The sequence below is a fragment of the Scyliorhinus canicula genome, chromosome 5, assembly GCF_902713615.1.
Source record: "Scyliorhinus canicula chromosome 5, sScyCan1.1, whole genome shotgun sequence".
In the NCBI taxonomy this organism is placed as follows: Eukaryota; Metazoa; Chordata; class Chondrichthyes; order Carcharhiniformes; family Scyliorhinidae; genus Scyliorhinus; species Scyliorhinus canicula.
Genome location: NC_052150.1, coordinates 29693182 through 29712532, shown reverse-complemented (window position 1 = coordinate 29712532; position 19351 = coordinate 29693182). Strand labels below are relative to the sequence as shown.

Genomic DNA, 19351 nt, shown 5'->3' with positions numbered 1-19351 from the left:
GCAAACTCTCCACACAGTCATCCAAGGCCGGAATTGAACCTGGGTCCCTGGCACTATGAGGTAGCAGTGCTTGCCACTATGCCACCCAGGATGTTACCTGTATCTTCTATAATGAAGACCAGTTTAAAATACCTGTTCAATTCATTTGCCATCTCCTTATATTCCATTATTAGTTCCTCAGTCATTTTCTCTTGGCACCATGGTCACCTTTCATATTTACGAATTATAGAAAGGCTTACTATCTCTTTTTATATTTCTAACTAATTTCTCTCAAACTCTAGTTATCCCTCCTTATTAATCATTTAGTCTGTTATTTCTGTTCTTTATATTCTGTCCAGTCTTCTGACCTGCCACCCAACCTTGCTCAATTCTGTACGCTTATTCTTTAAGTCGGATACGGGCCCAAATTCGCTGGCCATTCATACCGACGGGATTTTCTGGTCTTGCCCGCTGTGCGCCCCTTCCCATGGCGTTTCGTGGTGGTGTGGGGTGGCTTCAATGGGAGGCTGTGGAATCCTGCCCACTATCTTTAACTTTTAGAACCAACTGTGGTTTATTGTCGCACTCTTGCCTCTGAGTCAGAAGGTTATTGGTTCATGCCCCACTCCAGAGACTTGAGCACAAACTGTAAACAGACAATCCAAGCAGACCTTTTTTTTTTTTTTAAATAATTTTTATTGAAGAGATTTTTTTACATGAAAATATTTACCCCCCCTACCCAAAGACTATTACAAAATATTCCCTCTTAACAAATATCCCCCCCCCGCCCGACCCCCCGCGCGCGCTGTCCCTCCCCCCTCCCCCCCCAAAAATAAACAAAGCAACAATTAACATCAAACATGAACTGCGAACAAATTTGTCCGCATTACAACCTTAAATAGCCCACCACACCCGTTGTTGCCACCCCCCCTCCCCCCCCCCCCCCCCGGGTTGCTGCTGCTGCGACCTCTGCACCCTATCTTTGAGCCAAAAAGTCGAGGAAAGGCTGCCACCGCCTGAAGAACCCTTGTACCGACCCTCTCAGGGCGAATTTGACCCTTTCCAACTGGATAAAGCTTGCCATGTCATTAATCCAAGTTTCCACGCTTGGAGGCCTCGCGTCCTTCCACTGTATCAGTATCCTTCTTCGCGCAACTAGGACGCAAAGGCCAGTACTCCGGCCTCTCTCGCCTCCTGTACCCCCGGCTCCACCCAACCCCAAAAATCGCTAGTCCCCATCCTGGTTTGACCCTGGATCCCACCACCCTCGACACCGTCCTTGCCACCCCCTTCCAGAACTCCTCCAGTGCCGGACATGCCCAAAACATATGGACATGGTTCGCTGGACTTCCCGAACACCTGACACATCTGTCCTCACCCCCAAAGAACCGACTCATCCTTGTCCCCGTCATATGGGCTCTATGTAGCACCTTAAACTGAATGAGGCTAAGCCTCGCACACGAGGAGGAAGAATTAACCCTCTCCAGGGCATCAGCCCATGTCCCATCCTCTATCTGCTCTCCCAGCTCCCCCTCCCACTTGGCTTTCAGCTCCTCTACTGATGCCTCCTCAGCCTCCTGCATTACTTTGTATATGTCCGATATCCTCCCCCCTCCGACCCAGACCCCCGAGAGCACCCTATCGCTCGCCCCCCTGCTGGGGAGCAAGGGGAACCCTTCCACCTGGCGCCTAGCAAATGCCTTCACCTGCAAATGTCTAAACACGTTTCCCGGGGGAGCCCGAATTTCTCCTCCAGCTCTCTCAGGCTCGCAAACCTCCCATCTACAAACAGATCCTTCAGCTGCCTGATGCCCACCCTGTACCAGCTCTGGAATCCCCCGTCCATATTCCCCGGGATGAATCTATGGTTCCCTCTTAACGGTGCCTCCATCAGACCTCCCACTTCCCCCCTGTGTCGCCTCCACTGCCCCCAGATCTTGAGGGTGGCCGCCACCACCGGGCTCGTGGTATACCTCGTGGGAGGGAGCGGCCATGGCGCCGTTACTAGGGCCCCCAGGTTTATATTGCCACAGGACGCCCTCTCCATTCGTTTCCAAGCTGCCCCCTCCCCTTCCATCATCCACTTGCGCACAATCGATACATTAGCCGCCCAGTAATACCCCGAAAGGTTGGGTAATGCCAGCCCTCCACTCTCCCTACTCCGCTCCAAGAAGACCCTCCTCACCCTTGGGGTGCCGTGCGCCCACACGTAGCTCATGATGCTGCTCGTCACCTTTTTGAAGAAGGCCCTGGGGAGGAAGATGGGCAAGCACTGGAATAAGAACAGAAACCTCGGGAGGACCGTCATTTTAACGGACTGCACTCTGCCCGCCAGCGACAGCGGCACCATGTCCCACCTTTTAAATTCCTCCTCCATCTGTTCCACCAGCCTAGTGAAGTTCAACTTGTGGAGAGTCCCCCAGTTCCTTGCCACCTGCACCCCTAAATATCTAAAACTCTTTCCTGCTCTCTTCAACGGGAGTCTCCCGATTCCCTCTTCCTGGTCCCCTGGGTGTATCACAAATACCTTCACTCTTACCCAAGTTTAGCTTGTACCCCGAAAAGTCCCCGAATTCTGCTAGCAGTTCCATCACCTCCGGCATTCCCCCTTCTGGGTCTGCCACGTATAGCAGCAGGTCGTCCGCGTATAGCGATACCCGGTGCTCCTCCCTGCCCCTTGTCAGCCCTCTCCACCCCCCTGAGCCCCTCAGTGCCATCGCCAACGGTTCAATTGCCAGTGCGAAGAGCAGGGGGGACAAGGGGCACCCCTGTCTGGTCCCCCGGTGGAGCCCAAAATACTCCGATCTCCGACCATTCGTCACTACACTTGCCGTCGGGGCCGAATAGAGCAGCTTCACCCATTTAATAAATCCCTCCCCAAATCCAAACCGTTCCAGCGTCTCCCACAGGTACTTCCACTCCACCCTATCAAATGCTTTCTCCGCGTCCAATGCCACCACTATCTCCGCCTCCCCCTCCACTGCCGGCATCATGATGACGTTTAGCAGTCTCCGCACATTCGTATCGAGCTGCCGCCCTTTCACAAAACCCGTCTGGTCCTCGTGTATCACCCCTGGCACACAATCCTCTATCCTGGTAGCCAGGATCTTTGCCAGCAGCTTGGCGTCCACATTCAGGAGCGAGATAGGCCTATATGACCCACACTGCACGGGGTCCTTGTCCCGCTTCAAGATCAGAGAGATCAGTGCCTGCGACATTGTCGGGGGCAGAGCCCCCCCCTCCCATGCCTCGTTGAAGGCTCGCACCAGCACAGGGCCCACCAGATCCGCATATTTTTTGTAAAATTCCACCGGGAACCCGTCTGGCCCCGGCGCCTTCCCCGACTGCATATGCCCAATCCCCTTGACTAGCTCCTCTAACCCTATCTGCGCCCCCAGCCCCTCTACCAGCTCCTCTTGGACCTTGGGGAACCTCAGTTTGTTCAAGAAGCCCTCCATCCCCCCTCCCCTCGTCGGCGGCTCTGACCGATACAGCTCCTTATAGAAGTCTCTGAAAACCCCATTTACTTCTGGCCCCTTCTGCACTATGTTCCCACCCCTCTCCCTCACTCCCCCAATTTCTCTAGCCGCATCCCGCTTGCGGAGCTGATGCGCCAACATCCTGCTCGCCTTCTCCCCATACTCATAAATCGCGCCCTGCGCCCTTCTCCACTGTGTCTCCGCCTTTCTGGTGGTCAACAAGTCAAACTTAGCCTGCAAACTATGCCGTTCCCCCAGCAGCCCCTCCTCTGGTGCCTCCGCATATTTCCTATCCACGTCCAGAAGCTCCCCCACCAGCCTCTCCCTCTCCTGTCTCTCCCTCCTTTCCCTACGTGCCCGTATGGAGATCAGCTCCCCCCGGATCACCGCCTTCAGGGCCTCCCATACCATCCCCACCTGCACCTCCCCCGTGTCATTAATGTCCAGATATCTTTCAATGCTCTTCCGGACCCTCTTATACACCTCCTCATCCGCCAGCAACCCCACATCCAGGCGCCACAGCGGACGCTGGTCTCGCACCTCCCCCATTTCCAAATCTACCCAGTGTGGCGCATGGTCTGAGACCGCTATGGCCGAGTACTCCACTTCCCGTACTTTCGGGATCAGTCCCCTGCTTAATACAAAAAAGTCAATTCTAGAATAGACTCTGTGGACATGGGAGAAAAAGGAATACTCCCTCGCCCTCGGCCTCCCAAACCTCCAGGGGTCCACCCCTCCCATCTGCTCCATAAACCCCTTTAGCACTTCTGCCGCTGCCGGCCTCCTACTCGTCCTTGAACTCGATCTGTCCAACACGGGGTCCAGCACTGTGTTGAAGTCCCCCCCCATGATCAGGCCCCCTGCCTCCAGGTCCGGGATGAGGCCCAGTAGGCGCCTCATGAAGCCAGCGTCGTCCCAATTCGGGGCATACACGTTAACCATCACCACTTTCTCCCCCTGCAGCCTACCCTTCACCATGACATATCTACCCTCTTTATCCGCCACCACCTCCGCCGCCACGAACGACACCCTCTTCCCTGCCAGGATCGCCACCCCTCGGTTCTTTACGTCCAGTCCTGAGTGGAACACCTGTCCCACCCACCCCCTTCTCAGGCGGACCTGGTCCGCCACCTTCAAATGGGTCTCTTGTAGCATTGCTACATCCGCCTTCAGCCCCTTCAAATGCGAGATTACTCTCGTTCTCTTGACCGGCCCATTCAGCCCCCTCACATTCCAAGTGATCAGCCGGGTCGAAGGGCAGCCCACCCCTTTCCCCTGCCGACTAGCCATATCCTGTCCCCTGCTCGCCCCGAGTCAGCCCTCCCTTTCTGACCCGCTCCCCATGGCGATGGCGCCCCCCCCCCCCCCCCCCCCCACCCCTCCAGTCCTCAACTTCTCCTCCCTGGCCTTTTCAGCAGCAACCCGGTGGCCCCCCCCTTCCCCCCTCCCCCTCCCCCCCCCCCCCCCCCCCACCCCCCTCCCCCTCCAGGCTAGGACCCTTCCTAGCCGCGATGCACCCTCCATAGTACTTCCGTAAGTCAGCTGGTTTACGCTGACCCGGCTGCCCCTGCCACACTCCGGCTCCTCCCGGCATGGGGGACGTCCGCCCCCTTACCACCCCTCCTTGACCCCGCTCCAGCGCGGGAAAGGGAGCCATTGCTGACCACGCCCCTTACTCCCACCCCCCTCCCTCCTCTGCCCCATGCGCGGGAAACCAGAGGAAAGCCCGCGCTTTCGCCCTGCCCCTCCCCGCCCCTCCATCTTCAGTTCCACCCCCGTCCCCGATCTCACACCGATAAATACAAAACAACCAAAACCCCACAAGAAACACATACCCCCGGCACTCCCCCCCCCCCCCCCCCCCCACCCCGCCCTCCCAACATAACATTATAAATAACAGGAAAAAGAGAAAAAAAAACTGGTATAGAGAACAAAAAAGGTCCAAAAATACGGCCAAGTGAAAATCCAACCAAAAGAAAGCCACGTGACCAGCTTAAAGTACCAGAGCGGCAACGACCGCCAAGTATCCCCTGGTTCTAGTTCGAGTCCAGCTTTTCTTCCTGGACAAAGGCCCACGCCTCCTCCGGGGACTCGAAATAGTGGTGCTGGTCCTTGTAGGTCACCCACAAGCGCGCTGGCTGCAGCATCCCAAATCTGATTCTCTTGGCATGCAGCACCGCCTTCGTCCGGTTGAACCGGGCCCGCCGCTTTGCCACCTCCGCACTCCAGTCCTGAAAGATCCTCACCGTCGAGTTCTCCCATTTGCTGCTCCTCTCTCTCTTGGCCCACCTCAGCACCCTCTCCCGGTCACTGAATCGCTGGAACCGAACCAGCACCGCCCTCGGGGGTTCGTTTGCTCTTGGCTTCCTGGCCATTACTCTGTAGCCCTCCTCCAATTCCAGGGGCGAAGGGACGGCCCCTGCCCCCATCAGTGAGCCCAGCATTTCTGCCACATACCCCTGGAGGTCCGACCCCTCCAGCCCTTCTGCCAGGCCCAGGATCCTCAGGTTTTTCCGCCTCATGCGGGTATCCATCTCCTCCAATCGGTTTTGCCATCTCAGGTGGAGTGCCTCGTGCACCTCCACCTTTCCCACGAGGACCGTGGCCTCCTCCTCCCTCACAGTCATCTCCTGCTGCAGCTCCCGAATTGACGCCTCTTGGGTCGCCTGTGCCCCCATCAGCCTGGTGGTCGTCGCGTTCATCGACTCCAGCAGCTCCACTTTCAGCTCCGTGAAGAAGCGCAGGAGAGCGGCCTGCTGCTCCTCCGCCCATTTCCTCCAGTCCTCGGGTGCGCCGCCGGCCGCCATTTTGGATTTCTTCCCCCGCTTTTTTCGGGGAGCTGCTGCCGCTTTTTTTCCTGCCCCACTTCGGGTGACGACCATAAATTTTTCGGGGTTCACCTCTGGGAACCTTCCCCCACCGGGAATTGCCGTTCCAGCGCCGTTAGGGGCCCTCCAATCGGCCCGAAAACACCTTCCTAACAGGAGCAGCCAAACGTGCGACTTAGCTGGTCATAGCCGCAACCGGAAGTCCCAATCCAAGCAGACCTGAGGGAGAGCAGCCCCTGCTGAAGGTGCCCCATCTGCCCTCTCAGGTGGATGCAAAAGAGCTCATACGCTATTCAAAGAAGAGCAGGGATGGCGTCCTGACCAATATTCCTCAACCATGGTGACCAAAACAGGTTATCTGGCCATTTATCTCAGTTTTATTTCTGCAAGCCTGCGGTTTGCATATCAGCTGTCCCATCTACTTCCTTGGTTTTTATTTATTTGATTTGATTTATTATTGTCACATGTATTAGTATACAGTGAAAAGTACTGTTTCTTGCATGCTGTACAAACAATGCATACCGTACATAGGGAAGGAAGGAAGACTGCAGAATATAAGCATAGAACGAGAGTAAAAGATAGAATTAGAGGTGGGCACAACTTGCAAGAAGTCGCCTCGGTCCGGCGCCATCTTGGAAATGTGACTGGGAAGTGCTTTGCGATGTCCTGAGACAGTGAATAAAGTTTGTTCCTTCTTTCCTTTCTACAGCTGATCATTTAGCTCCTCATTCAGCAGAGTGCAGCTTTGCACTCACACTCTCAGTCATGCAATCTCAGAGAAGGAAAGAAAGATCTGGAACTAATCAAGGAAAAACTGAGGAAATTCCTCGCCAACTCTTGCTGGCAACAGGTCTTCAGTAACTCACCCATCCCGTCATTCCCAGCTATCCCACAGCTAGCATTAAATGTCTCAGGAACTAGTCCTGAACCTTCATGAAGTGCCACTGCAAGTCTAGAGCCTGGGATGATTCAGTTAAATGTTGTCTACCTCATATGCTACAGGAACGGATGTCCCGAGGTGTGGTACATTGGCAAAACCATGCATACTCTGCGACAATGGATAAACGGACATCACGCGACACTCACCAGGCAGGATTGTTCCTTCCAGTCAGGGAACACTTCAGCAGTCAAAGGCATTCAGCCTCTGATCTTTGGGTAAGCGTTCTCCAAGGCGGCCTTCAGGACACACGACAACGCAGAATCGTCCAGCAGAAACTGATAGCTAAGTTCTGCACGCATGAGTACGGCCTCAACTGGGACCTTGGATTCATGTCTCACTACATTAACCCCCACCATCTGGCTTGGGCTTGCAAAATTCTACCAACTCTCCTGGCTTGAGACAATTCACATCTCTTTAACCTGTGATTATCCCTCTCTCCAGTCGCACCGTCTAGACCTGTAAAAACTTAATTCCCTGCATTCAAAGTATCACCTTGCATCACTGGCTTTGTCTATATATGCTGTGTTTGTGTAACCTACCTCTTCACTCACCTGATGAAGGAGCTACGCTCCGAAAGCTCGTGATTCCAAATAAACCTTTGGACTTTATCCTGGCGTTGTAGGACTTCTTACTGTGCCCATCCCAGTCCAACACCGGTGTCTCCACATCACAGTTAAATGTTGACACATGAAAGCTCTTACTAACCGGAATCCCTGGTAATCCTCGCTCTCCTTTCATTCCTTTCAATCCTACAATTCCTGGAGAACCCTGTAAAATATGGGGGGGAATGATTTCATATCAGAAATGCAGTCAAAATCCAACGTGTAGGCAATGGCTCAGGTGAGGCAATATTAAATAGACAATGTCAAACCTTCACTCTCCCGATTTTTCTCGGATCCAATGTTCTCTATTATCATTAAAAGTTAAAATTACCTCCCACTGTAGGAATACAGTGGGAGGTAAAATCACTGACTGAAATTCATTAATATCAAGGTCAGAATTAACAATGAGTTAATGAATGGAAGCTGCAATGAAAACGGTCCCTGCCAATTTGGGTACTGTTGTCATATTTATGGGTGTCGCCCAGGTTTGATCAGGATCAACTTGTCTTAATTTGCAGCATGAAAATCTAAATGGTACAATTATAAATGGGATGCAGGTACAGAGAGATAGATCTCTGAAGGTGGCAGGACAAGTTCATGGAGCTATTAAAAATAGCATATGGAAGCATCAACTTTATAAACAGAGGCAGAGGATAGCATTTTCAGGCCCGGCCGAGGTCAGGAACAAAGGCAGACTGCATGGGCCAGTGTGGCAGTTTCCCAACTCCATTCCCGATATTGGCCACTTTGGCCAAGGCAGGATCAGGGATAGAATCACTGCATTACCGTGCAGAAAGAGGCCATTCGGCCTACCGAGTCTGCACGGATCCTCTGAAAGAACACCCTACCTAGGCCTACAAGCACCCTATCCCCGTGACTCATAACCCCACCTAACCTTTTGAACACTAAGATTCATGGCCAATCCACCTAACCTGCCCATCTTTGGGCTGTGGGAGGAAACCCACGCAGGCACGGGGAGAACGTTCAAACTTCACACAGACAGTGACACAAGGAGGGAATTGAACCTGGGTCCCTGGTGCTGTGAGGCAGCAGTGCTAATCACTGTGCCACCATGCCGCTCAGGTATGACAGGGTTGCCCAACCCAATGAGGCAGGCAGCCAATTAATTTGGTCAAGAGCTTTGATGTGGGTAGGTAATAGAGGCTGACAGGGATTTTCTAGCCGGCCTCCAGTTTCCCAATGTGGAGGGAGTTGGACAGAGTGTGTGGCGGCATTTACAGAGGAATTCAACTGCCTGGAGGTGAACAGCCAGTGTAGGCCAAGGTTCCAGTGCTCCAAGCAGGTCGAGCGGCGCTCCTTGTCTACCTGGGTGCAGCTACAGCCAAAGGCCAACCGACAAAGGGACACCACCACGTGCCCCCCCCCCCCCCCCCCCCACCCCTCCCCCCATCCCATCCAAACTTTCTGCTCCATCTATAATGGTAGCCTGGCTGCCTTCTCTGTTGTTACCTTGCATATATTTTTTTTAATTGCCAAGGGCACTTTGAAGGCCGTTCTCAGTCACTTACTGTTCACTTCAGACTATTGCCCCTCTCATGCTGGAAGGCGTTTGATTGAATTGGCCATCCAGATTCAAGACGCTCCTTCACCTTTAATTAGACAGGGAACCTGTCGCCAAGCCAGTTATGAGAATGTCCCCGTCAAAATTCAAATCAGTGACTGTTTCTGCTGGACGTGGGTTTGAGACCCGGAAACAGTCACGGGAAAGCACACGGTCCAGGTACACAATTTAGTGCTGCCAGCCTCTGTGCTATTTCGCTGCCACAATCCTGAACCTGAGCCACACAGAGCAGCCAACTGAGATTAATTATATTTAATTAAGGGGCCTTTTAAGGCCTTATTCCTACACCGACCAGTCAGTAATGCAAGAAGCCCATGTTGACCTGTACCATATCCCATCAACATAGTCAGCTCAGGGCAGGGGCTGGATCGTGAAAATACCCTGTCCAGACTCATAATGACCCAGCCAGTGGGGCTGCTGATCTTGGTGAGCTGGAGGCCTTCCCATTGGCAGGGCAGCATCAGGAGCTTAATCATGTCCCTGACTGATGGTGATCCGCTGAGCTGGTCTTTATTTAGCTGAACATTTGCAATGGCCATTCATTTCGAGCATACTGTGCAAGGTCAGGAGCCAGAGGTAGCCCCATGTCTGGTTCCCAAACCTGATTAAAAATCAGTCTCCTGTCTCACATCGCAAAGCTAAAAATCCAGTCCACAGAGTACAAAAGTGAGGAGGTTATGCTAAATCTTTATAAATCATTGATTAGGCCTCGGCTGGAGTTTTGTGACCAATTCTTGGCATTGCACTTTAGGAAGGATATCAAGACCTTGGTGAGGCTATAGAGGAGCACAAATCAGATCCATATTTTGAGCATTGTGACTGTCCTTATAGGTCCAAAATGGCAGTGTGCACATGCACAGTTAGAATGAAAGTTGAACTGGATAAGATATTGTTCAGGACATTAGCACATGCATGTATGTAGAGTGGACAGATTGTAGCACCATATATAGCTGATATGATGCTGGAAGTGACTATTTTGAAGATCAGTGGTCCTGCCCTTACTTAATCACACTCAGCTGAAAATGCAGCAGGGGTGGCACGGTGGCACAGTGACGAGCACTGCTGCCTCATATAGCCAAGGATCCAGGTTCAATTCTAGCCTTAGGTGAGTGTCTGTGTGGAGTCTGCATGTTCTCCGTGTTTGAGTGGGTTTCCTCCGGGTGCTCCGGTTTTCTCCCACAGTCCAAAGATGCGCACGTTAGGTGGATTGGCCATGCTAAATTGCCCCTCAGTGTCCACAGACGTGCAGGTCAGGTGGGGTTATGGGGTTACGGGATAGGGGTGAGGAGGTAGGGTGCCTTTTCAGAAAGTCAGTGCAAACCCAACGGGCTGAATGGCCTCCCTCCGCACTGTAGGAATTCTATTCTATTCTAGGAAGGAATCCCCGCCAGGGTTATTTAAAAGAATCATCAAGTGCCTTCAGCTTAATTGCTGATTGACGACTAAATGCTGCTGCTGTGATTGTGGAAGTTTCCAGAGTTCTTTGGAGTTACTACAGTGTTCAAGAAGTGATGTGAAATGGCAGGAGTGCTGAAGGTCTTTGCCCTCAGGTCAAGGCTTCTGCATTAACCAGTTGCAGTAGCAGAGCATCCTCTTGAAACACAGCATGACTGGGAGAATACGCAGAGAGATCGCAGACCAGGAAAAGATCCGAGAAGAGGCAGGAGGAGTTGAGGAAGGAATGATTCTCAGCAGATGGAAATATCCGTCACAGTGTTCAGGGAGCAGCTGGCCCATGTGAATCTCTGTGAGGAAGCTGGGAGTGTGTGCAAGCTTTGAAATGTCGATGCGAAGTGTGTAGCATTGCTAAACATGCAGGCGAGGTTCGGCTTTGAATGTTAGAAAAGAGTTCCGATTGTAAGGGGTCATTAGTAGATGACTACTGAGGGTGCGGCTCATTGAACAGTGTCTGAGGTTAGTGGGGTAGCTGTGACATCAGCAGATGAGTTCACTGACCATGACCATGAACTATGTGACGCACACTGCGCTCACATTCTCTGGGCTTCATTTCTTTGGGTAGTTACTTTCAGTGTCTTCTGCATATTCGTCTGTATGGATGCATCCTGTGGATGCAGCACTTCTTTTCTCCTTTCCACCTACTCTGCCAAGGCTTCCATGGCAAGATGCAAGAACCTTGGAGCACACATTCACCCATGTTGTTCCATTATTCAATAGTTTTCCACTTTGGAGTGATTTGTACACAGCCACAAGGCACCATCTCTTTAAAGGAAGTGAGCTGGCTTGCGGACACTCACAATGTTGGGAACCCTAGTGAGCCATGTAGCCACTCAACAGCACAGCTAGTGGTGGCTGCTTGCTACAATCAGAGCAGACAGCACAAAGTTTACCGTGTTGCCTAGGTCACACTGAGAGGTTCGAGGCAATCCCACATTGTGAACACTGTGCTCACTTCCGCACGGTGTCCAATTTAGCCGCTCAATCGTGTGGGGGGACTAGAGAAGCTGGGTTTGGTCTCCTTGCTGCAGCGATGGTTAAGGAGAGAGTTCATAAAAGGTATTCAAAATTCTGAAGCAGTTTGGTAGGTAAGGCCGGAAGAAGTTGCAGAAGAGGCAGTAACCAGAAGACACTGATTTGAGTTGAGATCATCAGGGAAAGGACCAAAGGGAAGATGAACAGAATGTGGACACCGCAGGTTATAATAATCTGGAAAACACTGTCCAGAAGGGTGAAGGAAGCAGGTTCGATTGCAACTTTCAAACAAGAATTGGATATATATTAAGAGGAATAATGCAGAGCTGTGGGGTAAAAGCAGCGAGTTCGACCTATGTGAGAGCTGTGTCATGTGGGAGTACATTCAAGAAATAGGTGTTTTTTATAGAATAACTGTAGTGGGTGTACCTTTAAGAAATGGGTGTTTATTACTGCAGTGATGTCAGAGTGTGGGTGGAGCTGGGCTGTCTGTCAGCTTTTAGTTTCACTTTGAGAAAAGCTTGGGTGTGTCTGTGTATTTTTTGGTTTATTTCAGTGTTGGAGCTGCAGTCAGCCACAGAATATGTAATGTTGTTCTCTGTGCCATGTAAAGACAATGGGCGGGATTCTTCGGAAACCAGCGGGGCGGGCACCTCCAGCGCGAAGGAGTGGCGTGAATCACTCCGGCATCAGGCCGCTCCGAAGGTGTGGAATCCTCCGCACCTTCAGGGGATAGGCCGACTGCCGGAGTGGTTTGTGCCACGCCGGCCAGCGCAGAAGGGGCTTTGTTACCATGCCAATCGGCGCCAAAGGGCCTCCGCTAGCCAGCGTGAGTTGCCGCATGCGCGGGAGCACCAGCGTGTGCTGGCATCATGATAGTGCATGCACAGGGAGCTTCATCTCTGCACTGGCCACCGCGGATTGTTACAGTGGCCGGCGCAGAGGAATAGAGTGCCCTCACGGCACAGGCCCGCCCGCAGATCGGTGGGCTCTGATCGCGGGGCAGTCCACAATAGGGGCACCCCCTGGGGCCAGATCCCCCCGTGCCCCCCTCCCCCCGAGGGCCCCAGAGGCCGCCAGCATACACCGGCAGGACCGGCCGAAAACGGGTGGCCACTCGGCCCATCGCATGGTGGTGAATCGCCGGGGGGGGGGGCACTGCCAGCAGCCGCCGACCGACGCGGCACGATTCCCGCCCGCACCAAATCCTCAGCGCCGGAGAATTTGGCAACCGGCGGGGGCAGGATTCATGCCGCCCCTCGGCGATTCTCCGACCCGGTGGAGGGCTGGAGAATCCCGCCCTATATCTTGATCATTTGGTGAATTCAGAGTTATAACTGTTCTCAGTAGTGAATTTAAACCTGAGGTGCTTTTGTAAAAAGGTTTTTTTAAGTCTTATGGATGTTAAAAGGAAAGTAAGAATTATTTAGTGTTGTATTCTTTGGGAGTTGTATTTGAATTAATGGTTGCTAAGATGTTAACTGTATTTTTTAAAAAGGTTAACTTGAGTTCATAGAATAAACATTGTTGTGCTTTAAAAAATACTTTTCCATTTCTGCTGTACCGCACCTGTAGAGTGGCCGTGTGCTCCCCATACCACAATCTATTAAAAGTTGTGGGTCAGGTGAACTCCTTGATATACTTTTGTGTTCTCTAAACCCTGGCCCATAACAGCTGTTATAAAGAGCTGAATGGCCCCTTTATGGTTCTGTGATTCCATGCAGAATTGAAAGAATTGTTTTCCATTATATTCCAGCAACTTGTGTGACATTTAAAATTAATATTGTGAGACGTTGCAAAGTTTGGGAAAATTTGATGATTATCGTTTTGCTGAAACTACACAAAGATAAGGGGGCTATTACGAAGGAAAAGGTATGCATCTAATCTCACTCCAAACCATCTGACTATAACTCAAAGCCCAAACGCAAACACACTCTTATTTCGTTGGTGAGCTGTTTGAGTGTACCATTTTATTAATCGTTTGATTCAGGGCGGGGGGGGGGGGGGGGGGGGGGGGCAATGTAGATTTTAGGATTCTTTCAGTTTGTTAGAGGAACTAATAAAGTTCTTTCAACGTCGAAGATTGAAGTTCTTCTCGCCATGCGTCTTCTAGACGCCATCCCATAATTAACCAATGGGCTTACAGCAAGCAGCATGCCAACAAACAAAATAAAATAGGACTCAACTATGCAAGAACTGGTTCATGACCGACTCTCACTAATCTTCATTAGCTGAACGAACTGTAAACGATTTGCTCAGTTCATACAAAATCAAACCAAAATTACCAGGATACACAGTAGCACCCTATCATAAATACTGTGATTCACCTGTTGACCGTGGAGTCCAGAAGGTCCAATGGATCCCGTGTAGCCAGGCGGCCCTCTGACACCCTGTAGGAGTAAGATTCGAATATTAATGAAAGAATGAAATATTGTTTTGAATGCGATCGAAACATCTTACCACACAGTGGTTTGAATATGCTTTTTGTCAACAGTGTTGATTGATTTTGAATGAATGTTGAGTTGAAACCGCGCTGGCGACAGTCGTTTGAGGATGGACCCATGACCTTCCTGCCCTGGAAGAGGGACACTTGTAGGGGCATCCTGTACAGTGTCATCTCACTGCCACATCGGGAATTGAAATTAAGAGCAATTATCACACTAACCTACTTCAAACAATTCGATTCTGCTATGTTATCCTGAACTGATTACTAATTTTGCATTCAAAGCTGTTGTTAAATATATAAACAGCACTGTTAAAATATCATTATGTAGCACTTCCTGTGGCGGCCATGAGCTGAGTGGTCACACGGAAGGTGGCTCTCTCCTAGGAACTTCTGATTAGACCTTCTAACCCCGTCAAATGAGAACCAAAAGTGCAAAACTTTCCCCAGCTTAACCCCCATCCACCACTTAATGAACCAGGATGCCAGTGAGCCAGAAATCAGGCCATAAAAACAGTAAGAGCAGGGAGAGGAAAACCTGGACCCCTGAACAGGAAGACCCGCATGGCGACACAGAACCAGGTATGGCGGACCCAACAGGAATGCCAATGTCAACCCAGGTGATGATGGAGAAGCTGATGGAGTTCATCACAACGGAACTCCAGAAGAACAGAGAGGTGATGAGAGAGTACCTCATTTGGGCGGTGGAGTCAGCAATAGAGTTGGCCCCCATAAAGGAGGCAATGGACAGAGCGGAGAGGAGACTGGGGCCAAAGAGGCAACGGTGCAGGACCTAAAAAGGCAGCCACGGACCAGGGAGAGTGGATCGTCTCGCTCAAAGTGGAGGTGATCCAGAAGGCATTGAAGGGAAAGGTTAATGACCTAGAAAACAGGTCCCACCGGTAGACACCCCCCCCCCCCCCCCCCCCCCCCCGAGGGCACGGAGGGGAGGAACCCGACAGAGGTTGTGGCATTGATGGTCGGAAAGCTGGCAGGGGCAGAGGGCTGCACCAAGCCCCCGGAGGTAGACCAGGCACACAGGCCACTTCAACAGAGACCAGGGAACCACTATAGGCAATGATAGTGAGGCTCCACAAATTCCAGGATAAAGAACGGATCCTGAGGTGGATGAAACACATGGTCGTCAGATGGGAAGGACACACCATCCGCTTGTGCCAGGACATTGGAGAGGTCCTGGCAATACAGCAGGCAGACTTCATCTGGGACAAAACTGCGCTGTTTAAGAGTTAGGTGCAGTTTGGTATGCTGTAACCGGCCAGACTATGGATTACATACTGGAGCAAAACATTTTGACTTGTCAGAGGACCTAAGTGACTTTGTCCTTTAACGATCCGGGGGTAACAGTTCTTGTGCGGGGGTGGGAGGACAATCAGATGGAGAGGTTACAATAGAATCTGGTTCTAGGGGAAAACCGATGCACGAGCGAACAAGCTGGTCCACAGCAGTAGGACGGTGTGGTGGGGGGGGGGGGAATGTGACATACCTCTCAGCAGGGAGCGGTAGAGCAACAAACCAGGAGGGACAGGGGGCAAGAGACAAGGGAACAGTGGTGGGGATTAGGTATGGAGGGGGAGTCAAGGGGGGAGCAAGGAAAGAGAAGGGGGTACGGCAGTGGTAGAAGGGCTAGGGGAGGATGGGAGATAGGAGGGAGAAGGGGAGAGGGAGAATGGTAGAGTGCTGGTTACAACAGGTCACAGGTGATGGATGGAAAGAAGGTGACTTCCTCCGCAAGGGGACCACGACATTCCCCCAGATACCCAGACACACCCTACTGGACAGACTACTCGCACCAGACATACTGGGGAGAGGTAAATATGGTGACACATATGGACAACTATTAGAAGAGGTAAGGGCTCCACTAGATGAGATGTGAGAAAAGTGGGAGGGAGAGATGGGCATGGAGACAGGGGGAGGACTCTGGATGGAAGCTCTGCACAGGATCAACTCCACCTCCTCATGCATGGGGCTGAGCTTAACACAGCTAAAGGTGGTGCACAGGGTGCACCTAACCAGGACACGCATGAGCAGATTGTTCCCAGAGGTGGAGGATAAGTGCGAGCAGTGTCGGGGGACGGTCGGGGGGGGGGGGGGGGGGGGGGTAGTCAATCACACCACATGTTCTGGTCTTGCCCAAATCGGGTTTTGGACCTCCTTCTGTGAGGCCATGTCCAGAGTAGTACACTATTTTGACTTGTCAGAGGACGCAAATGACTTTGTCCAGGGGTATAGATGGAGTAATGACCCTCAGTGACGGTCTTTGGGATATCGGAACATCTGGAACACTTTATGGGAAGAGGGGCCAATGTCCTAGCCTTGGCCTGCCTGATTGCCCGGCAGAGACATCTGCTTGGATGGTGGTCAGCAGCACCACCCAGAGCCTCAGACTGGCTCTCCAACCTAGTGGAGTTCCTGAAGTTAGAGAGGAGGAAGCAAGACACGGGGGTGGGGTGGGGGGAAAGAGGGAGTACCCACACCACAGAGAAGGGGAAATCTGCCCTATGCAGGTGCCCGTACACAGATGTACCAAATACAATGTAGACTTCTTCAATCCCACTGAACTGTAACCAACATTCTGCAACATGGTGGCAGCTTGTGGGAAACCCCAAAGATTCACAGATAAGGCAGAGACAAACAAAATTCTGGAAGACTGGGGAAAAAAATCAGCAAAACAGTCTGACCTGAAAAGAGGCATCCACAGCTGAGGCAGAGATGCAAAGTTACTAGAAACCAAGTAGCAACCAAATGCTGCATGGTGAGATCTCACAGACAGCAATGTGACAATAACAAGATATTTCATCGAATTTCATAGAATCCCTGCAGTGCAGAAAGGAGGCCATTTGGCCCATCAAGTCTGCACCGACCATTTGAAAGACCACGATCCCCGCCCTGTCCCTGTAACCCCACGTAACCTTTGGACACTTGGGAGCAATTTATCATGGTCAATCCACCTCAACTGCACATCTTTGGACTGTGAGAGGAAACCCAGAGCACCCAGAAAAAAACCCAATCAGACATGGGCAGCAGGGTAGCATGGTGGTGGGCAGCAGGGTAGCATGGTGGTTAGCATAAATGCTTCACAGCTCCAGGGTCCCAGGTTCGATTCCCGGCTGGGTCACTGTCTGTGTGGAGTCTGCACGTGCTCCCCCTGTGTGACTGGGTTTCCTCCGGGTGCTCCGGTTTCCTCCCACAGTCCAAAGATGTGCGGGTTAGGTGGATTGGCCATGCTAAATTGCCCGTAGTGTCCTAATAAAAGTAAGGTTAAGGGGGGGGTTGTTGGGTTACGGGTATAGGGTGGATACGTGGGTTTGAGTAGGGTGATCATGGCTCAGCACAACATTGAGGGCCGAAGGGCCTGTTCTGTGCTGTACTGTTCTATGTTCTATGTTCTATGTATGGGGAGAATGTGCAAACTCCCCACACTGTCACCTGAGGTCGGAATGGAACCTGGGTCCCTGGCACTGTGAGGCAGCAGTGCTAACCATTGTGCCACCATGCCGCCCCTGTATGAGTCGTCTTTGTTGAGGAATTAATATTGGCTTGGACTCCCCAGTTCATCTCCAAAATGGTGTTATGAGATTGTTTACATCGGGCGGGTCTTTTCACTCACGCCCGCCCCACACCAGTAATTCCCACCCAAGGTCAACAAACGTTTAAGTGGTCTGCTAAATTTTCTGTCCCACAATTCCCACGAGGGGCAAGACTGGAAAATTTACCCCATTGTATGGGAGAAGAGTGAACCTTGGTTTAAATTTGTTTAAATTTAGTGAATAATTCAAACTAATACTCAACTCTCTTCTGATATGTCTATGGCTGGTAAGGCAAAATTTCAGCGGAGAAAACTATGTTGAAAAGGGTTCCTGCCGGAACTTTCTCTCAGTGGCTTAATGCGCTTTGGTATGTGATTCCATCCACACCAATCATCCAGGTCCTTGTGATATGCTGAGTTTGCTGATCTCAGCTAGGATGGCTCTGAAGCTTCCACAAGGGCCCCAGCACCCTGAACACTAGGAGGAGGACATGTTATCTGGGTTCCTGCTTTAGATTGCTGTACAATGTAAAACAATACATTGCCAGAGGGAAACCTTTTTCTAATATGTGAAGAGAGAGAGAGAGAGAGAGACAGTGAGAGTGAGAGGGAGGGCAGTTGATGATGTGACTTTTATCTGTGAATACTCACATAGACCCGTGTCATCACAAAAATAGCCTCCTATGAGCATGGCAATACCCATTATCGCAGGGGGTGGGATTGGGGCAGGGCCATTTCCTGGATACCTGGTTTACAGAGCTAGCTGGTCACTTAGAGCACCTGCTACCTCCCCTGAAGTGGGATTTTGGAAGGCCAGGAAACACAAAGTATTCAAGTTCTACCAGGTAAGAGCAGATCTGATCTTGGTGGATTTATTTGGATAGCCCGCGTACTTCTTTGGAGAAGTAGAGTACGCATTTGGATATGGTCCCAGGTGGTCAGGTGCATTTGATGGAGGTCAGGTGATCATTTGGATAGGTCAGGTGCCATTTGGAATTGTTAAATGTAAACAGAGATTTGTGTAAAAAGTGCAGAGACCCATTAATGTCAGGCTCATTGGAATTGTCAACAGATCTGTAAAAGCAACTGTCAAGGGATTTCTGGTGACGGTGATGTGCTGAGTAGATGCACATCAGGTGGCTCTCCTGCAGAATGTGAGGGACAACAGAAGGAGAGAGCTGGAAGCACCAATAGGACTGGGAGAGATCATGGAGAGCATCAACTCCATGCAGGCGGGGAAGATGCCAGGACGTGATGCGTTCCCGGTGGACATCTATAAAAAATTTGCACCAGCACCACCAACTCTGAGTACTTCCAGCTGCACAGAGGCACAAGGCATGGATGCATACTGTCCCCACTCCTGTTCGCCCCGAAAATCGAACCCCTGGTGATAGCTCTGCAAGAAGCAAAAGGCTGGAATGGCATCGAACTTGGCGCAGAGAGCACATCTATGCTCTATGCGGATGATCAGTTCCTCTATATCTCGGAATGGCCTGAAAGTAATCATGAAGCTCCTGGAAG

The 19351-nt window shown here is 51.4% G+C and overlaps 1 protein-coding gene across 1 annotated transcript in view; it reads right to left on the bottom strand.

Moving 5' to 3' along the window:
* Positions 1 to 19351, bottom strand: part of LOC119965585 (collagen alpha-6(VI) chain-like) — a 165075-nt gene that overhangs the window by 46384 nt on the left and 99340 nt on the right. Inside the window, exons 24-25 of the mRNA XM_038796376.1 lie at positions 14168 to 14230; positions 7932 to 7994 (exon numbers count right to left, since the gene is read on the bottom strand). Coding sequence (XP_038652304.1) covers positions 7932 to 7994; positions 14168 to 14230 — 126 coding nt within the window. The remainder of the gene's footprint in view (positions 1 to 7931; positions 7995 to 14167; positions 14231 to 19351) is intronic.